Source organism: Juglans regia, chromosome 3, assembly GCF_001411555.2.
Source record: "Juglans regia cultivar Chandler chromosome 3, Walnut 2.0, whole genome shotgun sequence".
Taxonomy (NCBI): Eukaryota; Viridiplantae; Streptophyta; class Magnoliopsida; order Fagales; family Juglandaceae; genus Juglans; species Juglans regia.
Window position 1 is genome coordinate 8,662,393 of NC_049903.1, and position 19,320 is coordinate 8,681,712.

Below are 19,320 nucleotides of genomic sequence, written 5' to 3' on the forward strand. Positions count from 1 at the left end.
AAGCTCTCCTAATTCCTTCTCTGTAACCCTTTCATGCTCTCTTCTGATCACATTCGGATAGTCGTTGATTATCTTGATACATCTCCACTAAAAAGCTAGAGAACAAATGAAAACCATATTTTTATGACAAAGGTTTTGCATTCAAATGGTCCGTTCTTTGCTTTTGCGGTTTTGCTACATGGTTAACGTCCGATCACTGCTCTCATATATATCTTCATTTATTTTGAAGATTTTCATCTGGGAAGCATTTCTACGAGGTTTTCATTGGTGGGTATATGTAATTTTTGTGATTATTGGTATATTTCAATTGTGGAGGTTCAATCCTGTGCTGGCTTGGTCAATGCTTCTGCATTGTGTGCTCTAGAGCAAGAAGTGAAAGGGGAGGGCATCAGTGTTATTGCTGAGATTACTGCCGAGTTACAAAGGGAAAGACGGAAGAATGCTGAGCTTTTGGAGAGAGTATCAATTCTTCAAGCACAAATACAGGAAAGAAAAAAACAATCTCTTCCTACAGATGGACAAGTATGATAGCCTAGTTCATGCTTGCGTTTTTGCTTAGTTCATTGGTTTTGTCTTCCTATTAGCCCACGAATACTTTCTTTTCTTCGAATTCTCTAATTACATAAATAAAAATGAGATAAACCATCGAATGTGCCCTCTTGTTTTTCCTTATTTGCTTCTCTTTTGTTTTGTTTTGTTTTATTTTATTATAACTTTAATTGCTCATTAAAGTCATTTTTTATCAGAAGAATCTTGTTAGTTTATTGTGATGTTTGCATGTCTCTTTTACGAGTAGATAAGAAATCATCTGTTCAATCTGGCTATTTTGTTATGTTCCAAAATTCCTGCGAAGTATGTGTTGATTCGATTGGCCAGAGGAATTTTGCATTTGAAATAAGATGAATGTTAATTCCGTTTTAAAGTAGAAGATACTGAAACTACTATTACAATACAAAGAAAACAGCGTGTAAGATGTAATGAAATGCTTTTTATATTGTTTATGACAAACTCACTAATGAAACTTAACAGACAGACGAGGGAAGTTGTCACTTACAGACACAGATGGTTTAGCAATTGTAAATTACATGGTGATGAGTATAGTTATAAAATCAAATCTCTTAATATCTGATAACAATAATAACTAAATCAAATTTCTTTATCTTAATCATATTATCAAAGGCCTTTCTTACCTTAAAAAATTTCAGGGCAGTTGTCCCAATGCAATAGAAAGAAGCTTCAAGAAGTTAAAAAGACAGAAAACAGAACGGAGTGCTGGAACTGAGAATGGAAACATTAGCAAAAGTGAAATGGCAACACAGCAGATGCATGACTCGCAGTGTTCAGCCCCGGGAGACGCAAGCCTAGAAGACTGCCTGGTTAGTTGGATGAGAACCAGTGTTTTCATTACGAAAAATTTAAAGATGGTGATTCAACAGCAGACTGTGATGATGAAGATGATGATTATCATGAAGAGGATGATATTAAGAGTGGCCATAAAGTTGGGAATATTGATGAGACTTCAATAAATGTTATTGAACAGAAAGAATATCCTAATGAAGGTGGTGATGAGGGATTACTTATACCATGTTTGGAAGGTTCCTCTGGTGTTCAGCTTGAGCCAACATTTTCAATTGTGAGCCAAAAAACGAATGAAAACCAAAATGAAAATGGTATGGCACCTGATACACAGCCATGTTATTATTAGGGTCCCATGGGAATATTATTATTCTTATCTTAAATTTTATTATTTTGAACAAAAATTCTATTTTCAATTGCATATTTAGTAAATTATTTAATGTTATAATTTGATTTAAAAAATAAATTTTAAAATTTAAATCGTAAAAATAAAATTTTATCATAAATGGTATGTTGTATGTTCTATACACCAACTTGATAATAGAATAAATTTAAAATAAATCTATTTTAAATTATTCTTTTGAGATGATAAAAATGTTTCATGACCCAAATGTGAATTGGGGTGATAAAATCTATACCATTTCTTCGCCATAAAAAAGGAAATTTCCGTGCTATATAGCCTATTAAATATACGATAAGAGTAATGCAATTCATAAACACAACACAACACAACACAAATGATGATATATGCTATATAATTTAGAATTTTGTTACGTAAAATTGGTAATGAGATAACTTTAAAAAAAAATTAAAAAATTAATTATTTTTTAATATAGCTGCTAGAAAAAACTTCAACATGAATGTATAAAACTTTCAAATAGATTTTCTCGTAAATTTAATAGAAAAAATTCTTATAAATAAGAAAATAGAAATTCAATTTCGAGCAATCTTATCCATCAAGTTTAATTAGTTGAAAAAAACAATATCCAGTTGAACATGCTTACATGGCATGATTGCTGTTAGCACTGTACGATACGTAATAGGTGGTATCAATGTTTTGAATACCGTACCGGACGTTGTACCGGTCAAGGTACTGGAACGAAATATTTTGGTACCGGTACCGTTTCGGGATAACGTTTCGGAATAGTCGATATATAAATAAATTATATATATAAATATATATAAAAATTATATTTCAAAATAATAGTCTATATATAAATAAATTATATATAAATATATATATATATAAATTATAAATAGTCTAGTCTAAATTTGGGTTAAAATATAAATTTGTAGTGTGAAAAAATGAAAAAAAAAAACATACAGGCCGAAATATACCGGTACAGCCGGTATTTTAACCGGTACGGAATAGATATAATACCTGTACCGGCCGGACGGTCGAAACGAAAAATTTCGACCGTACCGGCCGGTACGGTACAAAATTTAAAACTTTGGGTGGTATTGCATCACCTATGTATGATGTCCAAATCAAAACGTTAGGTATTGATCATATCATATGCATCACCTGCTTTCAATTATTGTGCCATGTCCAAGAACATATCACATAGTGTATGCTAATTATCACGATACCTATACCTATATATAGGGGTGTAACCGGTCCGGTCTGGTCTGATTTTGGATAAAATCTAGGATCAAACCGATATGTATCGGTTTTGTATTTTTCAAAATCGATTACGCACCGGTTACCCTCCTAAACCGGTACTTCCGATTTTCGGTCCGGTCCGGTCCGGTTTTCCGGTTTTTTTAAAATGTAAATTTCACAATTTGTCATTAAAAATTTGTTTATAAAAAAAAAAAAAATTTGATTTAAAAAAAAACTACTTTATACTTTTATTAATATATTAGACTATATAATAGTATTAATATTAGACTATTGGTATAGTTATAAGTTATATATTAGTATTAGTTATAAACTTTTAGTGATTTAGTATTAACATTTTATGTAATAATTTATAAATTATAATAAGAAATTATTTCATATATGAATATATATATGTTATATATAAAATTTCACATAAAAATTTATAAATTATACATTATATATAAAACTTATATATATTAATATTTAATATATAAAAAATATTTTGTATAAAACTTATATATAAAAATATTATTTTTTATTTTTTTAATCAACCGGTCCGGTCCGATCCAAAAAATCCCAGAACCGGAATCGGAACCGGTCGGTTTTTACGTTTTAAAAACCGGTTCCGGACCGGTCAAAACCGGTCCGGTTTTCCGGTTTGAATTTACACCCCTACATATATATATATATATATATTATATAAGTACTATAATCATAAATAAATTTTTTAAAAATAAATTTATAAATTGAAATATTTATATGATATGTTAATTAAATATTATTTTATAATTTAACAGACCATATCAAGTCTCGTCAGTTTGTAAATTTATTTTGTAAAATTTCTTTATAGTTAAAATTTTCTATTATAATAAATTCACTTGGACAAGCCCAAAGTGAAAATTATGAGATAACAAATTAAATGCTAAATTAAAAACTTTTCAAGTTTTGTAGTAGAAATTTTTCGTAACGAATTATGGCCACTTGTGATGGTCTTCGAATTCGAATGCGAGAACCCTATCTTTTATTTGGTTGACACCAATCATTTGTTAACATTATTGAAGTCTCCACATACTAAATATGAAAACAAGACAATTTAACCCAAATTAAAGATATGCCCCCACAAGAATCTAGCCTCTCGAACCCATCAGCAGGAACAGGTTTCACACATGAAATTGATCATTTAGACATTTGTTTTCGTAGATGAAATGAGATGAATTGAAATGAAAATTAAATAAAATATTATTAGAATATATATATATTTTTAATATTATTTTTATTTTAAAATTTAAAAAAATTAAATTGTTTAATATGAGAATTTGAGAAATTTATAATAATTATATGAAATAAGATGAGATAAATTAAGAAGATTCGTAAAAACAAACGAGTGAAGCAAATACCAAGTTAACATATATGAGAATTTCCGAACTTTTTTATAAGTTAAAAAGTAAAATACACTTAAAGAGGGATATGGCTTGAAATCTTTGTTTTTTGTCCTAGAAGAAACAAAGAAAATTAATTTTATTAGTCAATTTGAAATAAAATTCTATTACAAATAAAATCTCACCATGTTTAAAAAAATTTGTTGGGTCTACAAAATTCAAAAGAATTTTGCAAAACTAAACTTATAAGCTGGCGTGTTTTTACTTAATAAGTAATATGTATTTCACAGTAAAAAAAAAAATTATAATATGATGTATTATATTAAAATACTTTAGTTTATAAATTTATTTTTCTAAAAAAATATTTAGATCAATTTTTTAAAAGAAAAACAAAAAGATATCAGGTCAATTGTATGGCATCCATGCTTTAGCATTAAATGGATCAAGATATTTTAACTCAAATAGAGATGGACCCCTGTTGAGTAAACGTACAGAATTGGACGAACAAAGGACCCCACGAGAGAGTAGAGAATATAGATAGAAGTCATTATTAGAATTATCTATTTTGTACATATAATGTGGCATCATCTAGACTACATATCTCTTCAAGTGAGTGTTGGGAACAATCACTCACTGCATGGCTGCATGGTTTGCGAGGGGCAATAACGTGAGAGGGTTTTTCCTAAGGTGAGGACGTTGGAAGAAGGTGACTTAAGTGAGGGCTTTCGGGAGGGGAAGAAAGGGATATGAGGGAAGGGGAGAAACATATCTGACTTTCGGGAGGGAGAAGGGAGGGAGGGGGGGGGGGGGGGAGAAACAGATTGGCTTTCGGGAGGGAGAAAGGGGACTGAGGAGGGGGAGAAAGTCTTGTCAAGTGAGGGAGGGGAGGAAGCGAACCGTGACGTGGTCGATCAAACCGATTCGCCACGTCAGGTGTGCGGAGGTTGTGCTACAGTTGGGAGGTTGTGTAGAATATTTCATTAGTTAAAAGATATTTTTAATTGTAAATTGTGCAACTATCATATAATCGTTTTGAAAAAAATAAAAATAAAATGAGATCCACATGAAAAAAATTAAATTTTTAATAGTAAATTTTATTCTTTTTTAAAATGATCACGTGACATTTACGCATTTTATAATTATATGTAGAATTCCTCAAAAAAAAAATAGATAGGATATGGGAGTGGGGTCACGCTGGCACAACTTGACAAAAGGTCCCATGCATAGGAGAGGAGTGTTAATCAATGTCTCTATGAATGACCAAACAAAAACTCAAGGTCTCGACTGCGGGATTCTTATTGGCTTACCTTTTTCAAGAACAATTTTTCTATATACAATCGTTAGATATAATCGGCGTGCAGTCGTCCATGTCACGTCAGATTTAAAATGAATTATTCCTCTCTCATTAGCTCTCTCTCTCATAAGCTCGGTCTTTCTCTCTCACCAGCTCCATCAGCTCAATCTGTCCCTCTCATTAGCTCGATTTTTCTCTTATCAAGTATCTCCATGTCAATCACGTTTGCACACTGTTTGCACCAGACACTTGCAACAAGCGTTTTTCTTTCAAGAAAATGACACCACTCCTTTCTTGAGCCTCACAACTTGGATGGCTTTCATATGCTGTCTCGGATATTCTTTCACTGCATGCCATTCATATTAATTCATATATAAACAAATCTGCGTAATTGATTTTTGCCCCATAAAATAAGTATCCATGCACATTATTTCTGGATATATATGGGTTGCGGCCTATGAGTAAAGCATACAAAACTATTCAAATTAGCTAACACACAAGAGAATCTGTATGGACAGTGATAAAGACCCTCTAATTTTTTTTTTTTTTAAGTAAAACGAATAGGTTCGGTTTAATTGCATATTCGACCATAATGATTCTTTATGAAATCTTAGATTATGTTCGGATATTGAGATGATTTTATTTGATCTAAATTCATTTGTAAATAGTAATATTTTATGAGTCCAATTGAGATATATTTGAATGTAAATTAGATTGAGATATATGTTTAAATATATAAAATAAATTGACATGAATTTAACTTTTTATAAAAATTAAAAAAATAATAAATCTTATTAATGATTAATTTGAGATAGATAGAAGTGATTTTAACATTTAAATATAGCCTTAAACTTAACATGGGAAGCAGATGGCGGCAGAAAACTTCTGACTAGTCATTTGCACGTAAAAGGCCATATGGCCTATTGCCAAGAGGCCCATTTTTTTTTCGCCAAAAGTTTTGTTTGGTTTGCCGGAAACTGAAGCTGATGGGCACATTTTAGGAGGATGTGGGTTGAGCTCCCAAACCGAAACTCAAAGGGTTTATTTAAAGAGCGCAGCACCTGAGACCTAGCAAGTTGATCGTCGGGTTAGGCTACGTTTGGGATATACGAACGGGAAACAATTTGTTTTCGCCAATAGTGAGTGGAGTTAAAATGAATTAAGATAAAAATTAAAAATTAAATAAAATATTATTTTTTTAATATTATTATGATTTTTAAATTTTAAAAAATTAAATTATTTAATATATTTTATGTAAAACTTTAAAATAATTAGATGAAATGAATTGACATGAACTCTAAATTTCAACGGGTCTAGAGAACAAATTGAAAAAAAAGAAGTTATAATTTTATTTTAGATAATATTATTCTTTCCACTCAAATTTACCGTTTCACTCTACCGTTTTTATTCTTTAATTAATTTTTTAATTTTTGTTTTTATTTAGGGATTAAGAAATTATTTTTTAATAATATTATAATTATTTTTTATTTTAAAAAAAAAATTAAAAAATACATATATAAAAAAGTAAAATAAAATCCTCCCAGCGGTGGGGTCCCTGTAGCATGGTCCTTTTATTTTATGTAATGAATGCTAATTAATATACATTTAGTGAAAAAAATAAATAAATATGCAAACCACTCAAAGCTTATATAATTGGTCAAATGCAACTGTACATGTACGCGTGTTCTCGATTAGATGTATTCGTTTGAATGAAGAATTCATCTTAGATGAGTTCATTTTTAGACTATTTTTACATTTAAATACACTTTATTCTTTATTTAAAGCTACTTTCAGTTCAGACTAAAGTGGGATTCACATTCTCTCTTTATTTCTCTTTTCTCTCAAAAAGTGATGGGATCACTTTCTTTTTCTCTCTCTATTTTTCTCTCTCTTTCTTTTTAATTCCATTGATACTCTCTCTTTTTTCCTTTATTTGCCCGACACTCACTCTATTTCTCTTTAATTTGTTGGACTCTTGACCCATTGTCCCATTGACTCTCTCTCAAAGTATGTTTGATGCCGAAAGATAACTATTTTTACTGTCACGTGAATACTGAATAATGGTGAGACCTAATTTTTTTTATAATTTTTTATAAATATATCTAGATTTATTTTAATATTTAAATATATTTTAAATTTATCTTAAATAGATTCTATCAAACTTATTCAACAATTTTAACTTATTATTATTTATAAAAAAATTTAATTCTTCTCAACATCTAAACGTATAGGCATTGTGAGTTAACATTGATGAATGGCTAAGTACCGACTGACCTCTGTGACAGATGTTAATTTATGATTCTTTGAAGCCAACCGATCAAAATTGACGGGAAAAAGTAGCACCAGGAATGTTTCAACCGGGTTTCGAGGATGGTGATTTACAAGAGATTTTTCTAAAATCCTTGTAGTCTTCGAGAGGAGGATTGATGAGAGGAGGGTTTATGAGTGTGCGAAAATGTATTTTAAATATTTAATTATTAGATTAAAATATGAATAGAAATAATAATAATTAATGTGTATTATTAAATTAAGTTTTTATTTATTTTACAATACTCTTAAACAAATTTTTATATTTAATTTCGAAGTTTATAAAACAACAAGTCTAAACCCAACCAAATTCAAAAGATTTTTAAGTGAACAAGACGTTGGAACAATTAAATAACTTTCAACAAGTGTATGACTCTTCAAATAAGGATAATGATAGGATTTGAGAGTAATTCGAATAAAGAGAAAATGTCAATTTGAAATTCGTTAGAAGAAGACATAGTGTGTACATGCTTTAGTATTTTGATAGTAACTTTCTGCTCAAATATTGGATTGATGCGATTCTAGATGGGCTGGAAAGCTATCTTAAAGGGCTACAAAGTTATCTCTAATAAGGATTTCCTAATTCGAACCCCTAAAGTATGCGAGTGGTTGTCAAGTTGAGTCCTAAAATTTAAGCAATTTTGTGTGCGGGAATATGAAGACATTAAGACTTCTTTCCTATCCTATTTAAGCATATCATTAGCACGAAATCTGGGAGTTCAAAAAGGGGAGACGGCTCAGCTCTAAAGGAGGAAGAGAGGAAATTAATTGCCATGGCCGCCATTTGCTCTATATTTATCTTGAGATTTTTGTTGTCTATCATATTTATGAGTAACTAAATTCTCAAGTAGAGCTAGAGATGAACTTGCGCATTAGATGATATTTTTAATTTATGTATTTGATTTTTAATTACTAAAACTATTTTATTTTATCATTCTCAATTTATTGTCGATGTTTTCTTCTCCGAATAATCATAGAATTTATTCTGTTTATGGATTCAGTCATGCTTTTTCTATTGAATGGATTGGTTCTTTGATTATGTTTGGATCAATTATTTATCTATATTGATTTAATTCTTTGCTGCAATATCACTTCCAGAGTATATTGTCGTCGTTGGATTTTCTCAATAGTGATAATAATTTACGTATTTTAAAAGTGGTGAATGATTTTTCAAAGGGTTACATTTGGTTTAATCTTGGTTTATAAATTTATACCTTCCGATTTGGAATTTTTGAAATTGAGTTCCCAATTGAGTTATTCAATAAATTAAGAATAATTAAAATACCGGATTTGTTCAAGGGACTCCCGACCTGTACTGTTTGTCAAATTTGAGAACTTTTTTCGTTAGTCACTTTGTTTCACTTAAATTTACATTTAAAATTATTCTTTACTCTCCATTAATCATTTAATATATTTTTTTAGTTTATTTATTCTTTCTATTATTCTTTTAATTTGTCTCTCTGTGGAATTGATACTTTAAAATTATGCTACAACTACCGTGTTATTCTTTGAGCGTAATCAAGGGTGATTTGATTTTATTTCAAAAAGCCTTCTTCGGGTTTAAAGGATGGTGATTTCATTTATAAGAGACTTTTTAAAGAGCATTAGGCTTTTTTTTGTTATACAAATCATCTTATTTCATTTCATCTTATATCATTTAATTATTATAATCTTTTTAAACTCCCATATAAAATATAATAAATAATTCAATTTTTTAAATATCAAAATAAAATTATATTAAAAAAATTATATTTTAACAATATTTTAATTAATTTTTATTTATCTCATATCTTTTCATCTATATAACCAAACTAGGCTTTACTTCCTCCTGGTTTCGAGGATGGTGATTTAATAGAGACTCTTTTAAGAGCTTTTTTTTAAGAGTGTAGTGACATGTGTACTTATAACTTTTATCTATAATTTTATGTATAAAATTATTTTTATTAGTTTTTTTAATTCAAAAATTTAAATTTCAAGTTTTATAATCTTTAGTATATCAATAACTGATACGTCAATATTGTTATATAAATAAAAATTGTAAGTATAAAAATATTTTTCTATTTTTTATTCTAAATTTTTCAAAATTTTGAGTATGTGAATCAATATTCTCGAATTTTTTTCCGACTGAAATATTTAAAGTGAAAAATATAGAAACATAAAATATAGGAGTAAGGTCCCTTCGAATTCATCCTCAAACTAGAGAGCTTGGAGTTCGAATAGAAAAGAAATAAAAAGTAAGTCATACACCATTATATTTACAATTTTTGGTAGAAAATCGTATGAATCTTTATAATATTTTGACGAATAATTTAACAAACTATACTGTTTATACATTCATTCTAATATCACCATCTGATTTTTAAAATAAAAATTTTAAAAAGAAGTAAGACGAAATCGTAGTTTATAAAATAGATAGTAGAAGGCTTAATACTTTTTACCATTTCTTTATTATTATTTTTATTTATTTTATATTTTTTTGATATTTTTTTAATGATTAAAATAGAGAATATTAGTGAAATTGTATATTTTTTTAAATTTTATCTTAATAATTAATGATGTTATAAAAATATTTTTAAAAATATAAAATAAATAAAAATTTGAATAGTAAAGATGCGGTAGAAACCCTGTATCCTTATAAAATTTTCCTTCTTCGAGTCACGCACTAGCGTTGACGCGAACCTTCCCACTACCTTCCGAACAATAAGTGAAGTACGCCTGTCGCCTATAGAAGGAAAAAAAAAAAGCGTCTTTAATTTCTCCACCATTAACCTCTCTTGATTGAAGACTTGGCAACAATGGTTTCGTCAACATTAGTTCTTTTGTTCGTCGCTGCCATTTTCTGGATAATTTCTCAAGCCATTGCACAGCCAGCCTTCCTATACCATTCCTGTTCAGACGACGACAGAGATAGCTTCATTTCTAACAGTACATATAAGGCAAATCTCAATCACCTCCTCCACTCCATTTCTAACAGTACCAAAATTATCAACAACGGATTCTACAACTCTTCTTATGGCCAGAACATCAACGTAGTACACGCAACTGGACTCTGTAGAGGAGATGTTCAACTGGATGTTTGCTGCGGTTGCCTCTACAATGCTAGTTACCTTCTCCCTGAGCTCTGTCCCGATCATAAGGAGGCAATTGGGTGGTACGACCACTGTATGCTACGCTACTCAAATCGCTCCATTTTGGGCGTCATAGAAACCAGCCCCAATTCCACCATGTGGGACATCAATAACGTATCGGCTAACTATGCGGATCAGTTCTTTGACGTTGCTAGGAACTTGCTGGAAAGGCTAAGAAGTCGAGCTGCCGCAAGCAATTCTCTTCGTAAGTTCGCAGCAGGGAATGCAGCCGTATCAAACTTCAAAACAATATATGCACTCGTGCAATGCACGCCTGACTTATCTGAACAAGAATGCAACGATTGCTTGCTTGGGGCATCTGAAGGTATTCCACGATGTTGTGATGGGAAGGAAGGTGGGAGAATCGCTAGACCCAGCTGTGATATCAGGTTTGAGGTCTACCCCTTCTATTACTGTACAACTAACTCGCCACCCTGTACTCATTCGCCAATCCCAGCTGATCGTCACAGGCCGCCTATTAGAAAAGGTACCCGCGCCGTTACGCTTATAAGAATTTCTAAATGTAATGCTTGATATGTGTTTGTTGTTATTTCTGCTTTAAAGATTAGTTCTCCATATCCAGACGAAATACGGCTTCCAAAACTCGATCAACACAATCAGGATGTTCCAATAAGAACAGATTTATGATTTTTGCAGGGAACCGGAACTTTATTGTAGTTTTGGCATCTATTACTTTTCTGGGACTAATCTCGTCCATCACGGGCATCTATATAAGGGCGAAGCGGGGAAGGAAGAAAGTTGAAAGTAAGTGATATATTCTTCATGTTAATTAATTGTTATTCTATGATTAAAGACTGTTTTTGCATATCGCTAAAGGAAATAACAAATTCAAACAATAGGCATAATGATGTTGGGGATAAGATTCAGCTTCCGATTTGCTGTATGGACATATTTTAGGTTGTTTTACTTCTCATTTTAGAATTAACTTAGTTGATCCCTTATGTGTGTTGATTAGTTCTTTGTAAAAGTGTAGATGCGATAATTGGATCCACACTATTCGACTTTGACAATATTAAAGTTGCGACGAACAACTTTTCCGAAGCAAATAAACTTCGAGAAACTGAATTTGGTACTGTTTACAAGGTAAGTAGATGTTATTCTTTTGAATTGTAACAACTATAATTCTCAAAAGATAGTAAATTTCAAATTCCTGGATGATTACATACACTCCATTTTTATTATGATCAGGGTACGTTCTCCAATAAAGTCATTGCTGTAAAAAGGCTGTCAACGGGTTTTGGACAAGAAGGTGTAGAATTTGAGGATAGGGTCCTTTCGCTGACTAAACTTCAACATCCTAATATTGTTGAGCTCCTAGGCTGTTCCGTTGAAGGAAATGAAAGACTTCTAATATATGATTTTGTTCCAAATACAAGCCTTGATCACTACCTGTCTGGTATATTTTCGTACTTACCTACCAATTCTTCTCTGGTTTATATATACAGAACATTTGTTTTGCCTTGCATGTCTTGTTAGAATATATATATATATATAGGCTTCCTCTTATTTTAGTTAATTGACCCATATACTTGCTTGGAAATGTAGATCCGCTCAAGCTTGCAACTTTGGATTGGGAAATGCGCTACAAAATCATAAGAGGCATTGCACAAGGGGTTCTTTACCTTCATGAAAAATCTAAACTATGTTTTAATCATGGTCTTGAAGCTAGTAACATATTTGTGGACGAAGAAATGAATCCAAAGATTTTAGAATTTGGCTTGAAAAGCTTGCTTTCATCGGATCAAATTCCCGAGAATACAAGTAGAATTGAGGGGATCGAGTAAGTATCATGGAAAGGGAGATTAATATTTAATAGATATAACTTGTATCGTAGAAGGACATGAAATTAGTGTTAGTACCAATATTTGAATTAAACTGATGGACGTTATTTACAATGTACAGAGAAGCTCCGGATGTAATGCACCTGCTGTTCGCAACGAAGTCCGATGTCTTTAACTTTGGTGTATTAGTGTTGGAGATAGTGAGCGGACAGAAGAATAATTGCTTTCGAGATGAGGAGAATGCGGACACTCTTTTGAGCTATGTAAGTTCAATCATATTCAATCGGATACATTTCCTTTCTCCATTTAGTCCAGCACTTCATGCACAGGAAATCAACATAATCATAATGGAAATAAATGCTCTTAGTAGCTGCCTCTGCCCATTAAGTAATTAAAATTATATATATATTTCTATCCTGCAGGCTCGGAGAAACTTCAGCGACGGAACTGCTCAAAATATTATAGATCCCATAATATTGATGCCAGATGGTGAAATATTAATAAACTGCATCCGCACTGCCTTACTCTGTGCTGAAGCAAATGAAGCTGATAGACCAACCATGGCTTCAGTTGTTACCATGCTCGACGGTACTGACAGACATGGAAGCATGGAAACCGAAATGCCATCATTTGAGCATGATCATAGAGTTTTGGGTAGGAGAACTATCCTTCAGAGGGTTCGGAGATTGTTTGGGACGAAAAAAGTTGGCTTTCGCGTCCTAGAATCATAGTAGACAACGCTGATTTGAGCCACCATATTAGATGAGGCTGTAATTAAATTAGAATTATGGATGAATGTAAGTTTAAATAGGACTCGAGGAGTGCATCTGATTAAGATAAGTGTTTGAATGTAACTCTTATCAAAACTTGTTTATATTATAAGATAAGAGTCTATAAGAGTTCTATGTATATGTCGAGTCTAAGAGTCAATTGAATAGATAAAGATGCAAGCTTTATTGAAGAAAGAGTTAATCTTAACACCGGTCGAATTGTTTTCCACCATCAACAGCCATGTAATGGGTGACTTCCACGTAGACAACTCACCAACACTGCCATGTGCCCCAACCCCACGGTATTATGCACAATTTCCCTCTTTTCATTCTCTCCCCACGGACTCAGCCCAAAATCGATTCCATTCTCTCCCACAGAATCGTCTCCGCCACGACGACCACCTTCACCGACACGACAACGGCCCCTCTCTCCGTCGTCGCATGAGGAAGTCGATCCCCCTCTCTCTATTCTCTGCCACGACAACCGCCCCTCTCTCCGTCATTGCACGAGGTACTCGAGCCCCCTCTCTCCATCGTCGCACGAGGAACGCAACCTCTCTCCATTCTCTCCCTTGGAACCCAGACCACGACCCTCTCCATTTTAGGATTTTTTCGTGTATGACCATTGGTCATGTTCTTCAGGTTTTAATGATAATTGATTTTGGCTCATATTTTGTTTTCTAGCCCGTGACTTGCATTTTGGAAATCAGAAGTTAATGTTGTTTTTTTTTTGCTGGAGTTCGAATTGGTTTGTGTTGGCATCAGTTTTGTTTAGTTGTTGAGAAAATGTTGGAAGCAATAAGGGCGCCACTGAAATGTGCGTGATTCCGATTTTTCTATTCTTTTCTTCTTGAGTTTTCTTGGCAACTAAGCAGAGATGGGTTTCATTGTGATTGTGGGTTGATTGTAGGTTGATTTTTGGGAGAGGAGATGGAGATGATTGACTGAGATGGTGGAGATCGACGACAGAGATGGGCAACGGTGGGGATGATAGGCGGCGAAGATGTTTGGCGACGGTGGTAGGAGAAGACGAAGGGATTGAGAACATGGAACATGAGGGGTCTATGATCAGATGACTAATCTGGTGTGATGCACTCTATTGACTTAATGTGAAATAAGTGATGTGTCAAAATTTAATTGGGAGTTGTTTATGGGTCAATAGCAGACCGACTGCTCCAAAGCGGTTCCCTTGAAGAAACTAAAGCTGATTTGAACTCGATGTAATTCAGAAGAAGTGATCCAGTCCAAGATGTTCGCAAATAGTTAACAACTTATCTTACTAAGATTTTAGATAAACCTGTCAGCAGAATTCTTCTTTCAAATCAATGACAACATTGCCTATTTATAGAGGAGTCGGCTGAGGTTTTTAAAAACACTTTTTTTTTAATTTTTTTTTTACGAAAGAGTCAGGACCACATGTCCAAGAGTGGCCCCTCCCCAATTTTATTAAGAAAAACCCACATTTATGACGGATGAATACCGTGGAAACATCAATAAACCAATTATGCAATAATCCAATAAATCCATAAATCCTACTACAAATACTAACAAAAAAAACCATCAATTATCTTCGTCGCAGATACGACAAATTATTTTTATCAAGTCTTAAAAGACCTCCAGTCTCCCTTGGAAGGTCAAGCACAGAATAATACATGGTATTGCACCCCTTTGCACCAAGTTTCGCCAGGCTATCAGCAACATCATTACATTCTTTGTAAATATGACTACAGGTGAAAGTAAGATCATCAAGATAACACATAATCTCCTCCCAGAAGTCCTCAAGGTACCACAACCCGCACCGTCTAGATAAAATCCACTCTATAATTAATTTAGAATCCATTTCAATCTCAAGAGCATTCAACCCCATCTGTCGCAACATTAAGTTTACACCATCCACTTTTTGAACTGCACATATTCACAAGAATTGAGAGCTTGAAGATATGGGTAAAACTTCAAGAGATCGTGTAAGAGAAAATTCTTGAGAGAAGGATTTTCCAAAAAACTCAGTCTGTAGGATTGAGTGAGAGCATACTCCAAAGGGGAGTTACCGTGTTCGAGTTCAACCACTAGAGGTTCCAGTCGGAAAGACAAAGATTAGAGAGTGTCAGAGATTTTGACTACCTACTGTGGTAGAAGACAAGCGGGTCGCGTGTCTTGGGTCAACGTGTTTAGTTACAAAGGTTTTGTAAACGTTTTATATGTAATACTCTCAATCGATAAAATTGAATTTCCTTGATTTGGTTGCCCCGTAAAGTTTTACCTTTGAAGAGTTTTTTAAAAGGTTTCTTTTCGTAACCAAATTAGTGTGTTAATGCTTTTAATATTTTATATTGATTACTAATCCGTGCTAATAGCTTTTGTTTATCAATAACGTGCATAATTAAGAGTACTTGGAAAATTTCAGGACGCATTCTGAACTTTTGAATTCTCCCAATTATTCCACCATATAGAGCGTCAGGTAGGATGAAACTTGTTACAATACCCTTGACTTCAATTTCTTTGGAGTTGAACAGAGATGGCAATGGACGTTCCAGTACTGGAATTGCCCAGGATATGTAGGACTGTTCACTTGGTGAGCCTGATTATGGGGCTCTTTCTCTGATGAACGGCTGATAGAGGGATCTTTAGGAAAATATATGTCATTCAGAACAGGTGATAGGCAAGCGGGTAAATGGGCCTATGTCCCCGACGTTGAAAGCGAAGCCGCGGAAGGTCTGGGAAAATATCTTCTAACTACGTGCACGGGGCCCTGGAGCCTTGTTTCTTGGGTCTGGTTCAGCTTAAAACCAAGGTCCAAGTCTGTGCAAAGCCAGCCATTAGAGGCAGACTTGTTTTGCATTGACCTGATATACTATTTTATCAGGTTAGGATTGAGTTTCTCGTGTGGAGATCCCTTGAAGTTGGCTAGTTAGATTGTATTGCAGTTTGGACAACCAATGTGAAAAGAGTATGAGAGCCCCATTGCCTCAAGTAGGTGCACCCTCTACTCTGGGCCATTGTTAGTGAGATCATATTATCAAAGGCCTCTCTTACCTTAAATTTCAGGGCGGTTGTCCCAATGCAATGGAAAGAAGCTTCAAAAAGTTAAAAAGACAGAAAACAGAACGGAGTGCTGGAACTGAGAATGGAAACTCTAGCAAAAGCGAAATGGCAACACAGCAGACGCATGACTCGCAGTGTTCACCCCCAGGAGAGGCAAGCCTAGAAGACTGCTTGGTTAGTTGGATGAGAAAGGATGAGAACCATTTTTTTCATTACGAAAAATTTAAAGATGGTGATTCAACTGCAGACTGTGATGATACAGACGATAGTGATGATGAAGATGATGATTATCATGAAGAGGATGATATTAATAGTGGCCATAAAGTTGGGAATATTGATGAGACTTCAATAACTGCTATTGAACAGAAAGAATATCCTCATGAAGGTGGTGATGAGGGATTACTTATACCATATTTGGAAAGTTCCTCTGGTGTTCAGCTTGAGCCAACATTTTCAATTGTGAGCCAAGAAACGAATGAAAACCAAAATGAAAATGGTATGGCACCTGATACACAGCCAGGTTATGATAAGAGGGAACTCAAAAGACTTGACAGGAAAGAGACCCAAAATACTGGAGGACATAAAGAACTATCTGAGTTCCTTAGTTTTGATAAAGAGGTCTGTCATAGCCTATCATTACAAAAAAAAAAAAAAAACCTCCAAAGGTGGCTTTCTGTCCAAAAGAAGTGAAGAAAATTATTGAGTCAAATATCCTGTTACAGAAAAATGCTCAGTCTCACACCATAAGAAAAATTATAGTTTTTGCATCTCTCTGTATAAGGCATGGATGTGAAGATATGTATGAGTTGGACTTCAATCATTTTAGCATTCTGAGGAAGGGAGAACCATATGTATCTCCCACGAATCCTGGGGTAAACATTCTGATTTTGCAAACTTTGTTAGTTTCATGAGACCGAATAATTGGTTTTAGTATAGTTGCTTGAAAGATACTGAGGATTTATGGATAGGTGTATTTGTTGGGGTTCCTTGTCTTTGCTGCTGTTTCGCCAGGGGCCTTCTTTTTATTTGATGTAAAGTATGCCTTACCTTTTCATTATTTTGTTTGATGGCCAAGAGAGAGACGTTTGGATTCGCAAGTCATCTCAGCTCATCTCAACTCATCTCAATTCATCTCAACTCATCTCACTACTATTCATTACTATTCAGCAACTTTAACTCACAAATCTCATTACTATTCACAATTCATCTCATTACTATTCACAATCCATCTCAACTCATCTCAGCTCATCTCAAGTCATCTTCGAATCCAAACGTCTCCCAGTTTTTCTCAGTGTGAAGATATAACTGAAATTCTTGTCCTGATATATCTGAATGTTGCCTCTCCATGCATCCACTATTATCAGTGCTTCCCTGAACATTTGCTTAACTTATTTTCCCCTAGTTCTGTCTATCAAGTGTATTAGTTAGCTCTTCTGGTTAACTTGTTGATAGAAAGAGGTTGGTGTTTTCACCTGGCAATATCTCATCTGAACTCAGGCAATTTTGTGAGGGGTTGCCACATGGTAGAAAAATTGCTTGAAAGCTAGGACAAAATCTTGTTTGTTTCCCGCCTCGCTTTCTGCTTTACTCAGTGACATCAATATTACGGGAAATCGAAGCATCTTGGGCTTCCAAAGAAAGTGAAAATAAATATATAAATAAATAACTTAATTTCCAATTAATAGGAAATACTGGTGATCTCATCATATTGCAATACCAACTTGCCTGCTACAAAGCTGTCTCAAATGCTTGTTTCAACTTTCAGTTGAATTGTTCCAGATATGTTAGGCAGCGGATGGGAAGAAACAAGCTGAAGTCTTTTGGGCCACTGATGTGTCGAATAGCAATGCTAGTTCATGTTTGCACTGGAAGCTTCTTCTTTAAGGCCTTAGGCATCACACTTCTGTTCATGGCTGGTTTTCCCGAGGACCTGGTTCAAAGGGAAACAAAATACCGGAACTTGGACTTACTCCAAAAATATTATAGGTACGCATTACTGCATACTCGTAGAAATTATATTTGTGCAATGGAATAGAAGAATAGGCATGATATTGCTTGTATAATTGTATTGTGTAAGTTGTTAGATATATGACATTGATTTTTTAGGCAAATTAAATTTTACATTTTTTGTCAAACATCCCTCGACAATAAGTTAACAGTACTTGAGAGCAAGGGATTAAAAATAAGCTTAAATTTGTTAAGCTTAAAAATGAGCAAGGCAAATTAAGCTTAAATTTTTTAATGTGTTAGTTTATGCAGGGAAACTATGTCAAGATTTCTAGCTCCATTCATGAAGATTGAGGACTTCAGTCATTTTACAGCCCATTTTTTGTTTTGAAATTTAATGTATCTTATTTCATAATTTATTGTTGTAATTAATTTTTTGATTCACTTGTTCCATTAGGATGTAAAATGTCATTTAATATACCATAGGTCCATAGCCATAATACTCTTGAAAGTTTCGTGATGTAAATTTGTATTTAATTTGTTATTTTACTGATGCATTTATTTTAATTTTATATTTTTAATTTTAGTCAATAAAATTTTGCCATAAGCGAGCCGAGCTCAATCTCATTTCCCTTCTACACGAGTCGAGCTCGTACGTCCTCATAAGCCTGGCTGACAAACGAGCTGAGTCT

General features: G+C 33.3%; 2 protein-coding genes and 1 long non-coding RNA gene across 4 annotated transcripts in view; all 3 read left to right on the plus strand.

Annotated features, from left to right (window-relative positions):
• LOC109020188 (cysteine-rich receptor-like protein kinase 26) overlaps positions 1-19,320 on the plus strand; it is a 39,640-nt gene that overhangs the window by 13,605 nt on the left and 6,715 nt on the right. The window lies entirely within an intron of this gene.
• Positions 485-19,006, plus strand: LOC118347919. The gene is made up of 4 exons (XR_004801113.1): positions 485-522; positions 16,685-17,553; positions 18,447-18,667; positions 18,941-19,006. It is a non-coding gene; the product is annotated as an uncharacterized LOC118347919 (long non-coding RNA).
• On the plus strand, positions 10,675-14,349 carry LOC108991171 (cysteine-rich receptor-like protein kinase 26). 2 transcript variants are annotated; one of them, XM_035688209.1, is made up of 7 exons: positions 10,675-11,554; positions 11,725-11,832; positions 12,044-12,171; positions 12,277-12,484; positions 12,634-12,868; positions 12,991-13,132; positions 13,292-14,349. In XM_035688209.1, the coding sequence occupies exons 1-7, from the start codon at positions 10,735-10,737 to the stop codon at positions 13,598-13,600; spliced, it is 1,950 nt and encodes a 649-aa protein (XP_035544102.1). In that variant the 5' UTR covers positions 10,675-10,734; the 3' UTR covers positions 13,601-14,349. The 2 variants fall into 2 exon arrangements, with proteins under 2 accessions (XP_035544102.1, XP_018820874.1); XM_018965329.2 differs by having other exon boundaries at positions 10,676-11,554; positions 12,062-12,171; positions 13,292-14,348.

Coding starts and splice junctions, on each gene's coding strand:
- LOC108991171 (XM_035688209.1), top strand. CDS start 10,735: ATGGTTTCGTCAACATTAGTTCTTTTGTTCGTCGCTGCCATTTTCTGG. Junction 11,833..12,043: donor GGGAAGGAAGAAAGTTGAAA/GTAAGTGATATA, acceptor TGTGTTGATTAG/TTCTTTGTAAAAGTGTAGAT. Junction 12,869..12,990: donor AGTAGAATTGAGGGGATCGA/GTAAGTATCATG, acceptor TACAATGTACAG/AGAAGCTCCGGATGTAATGC.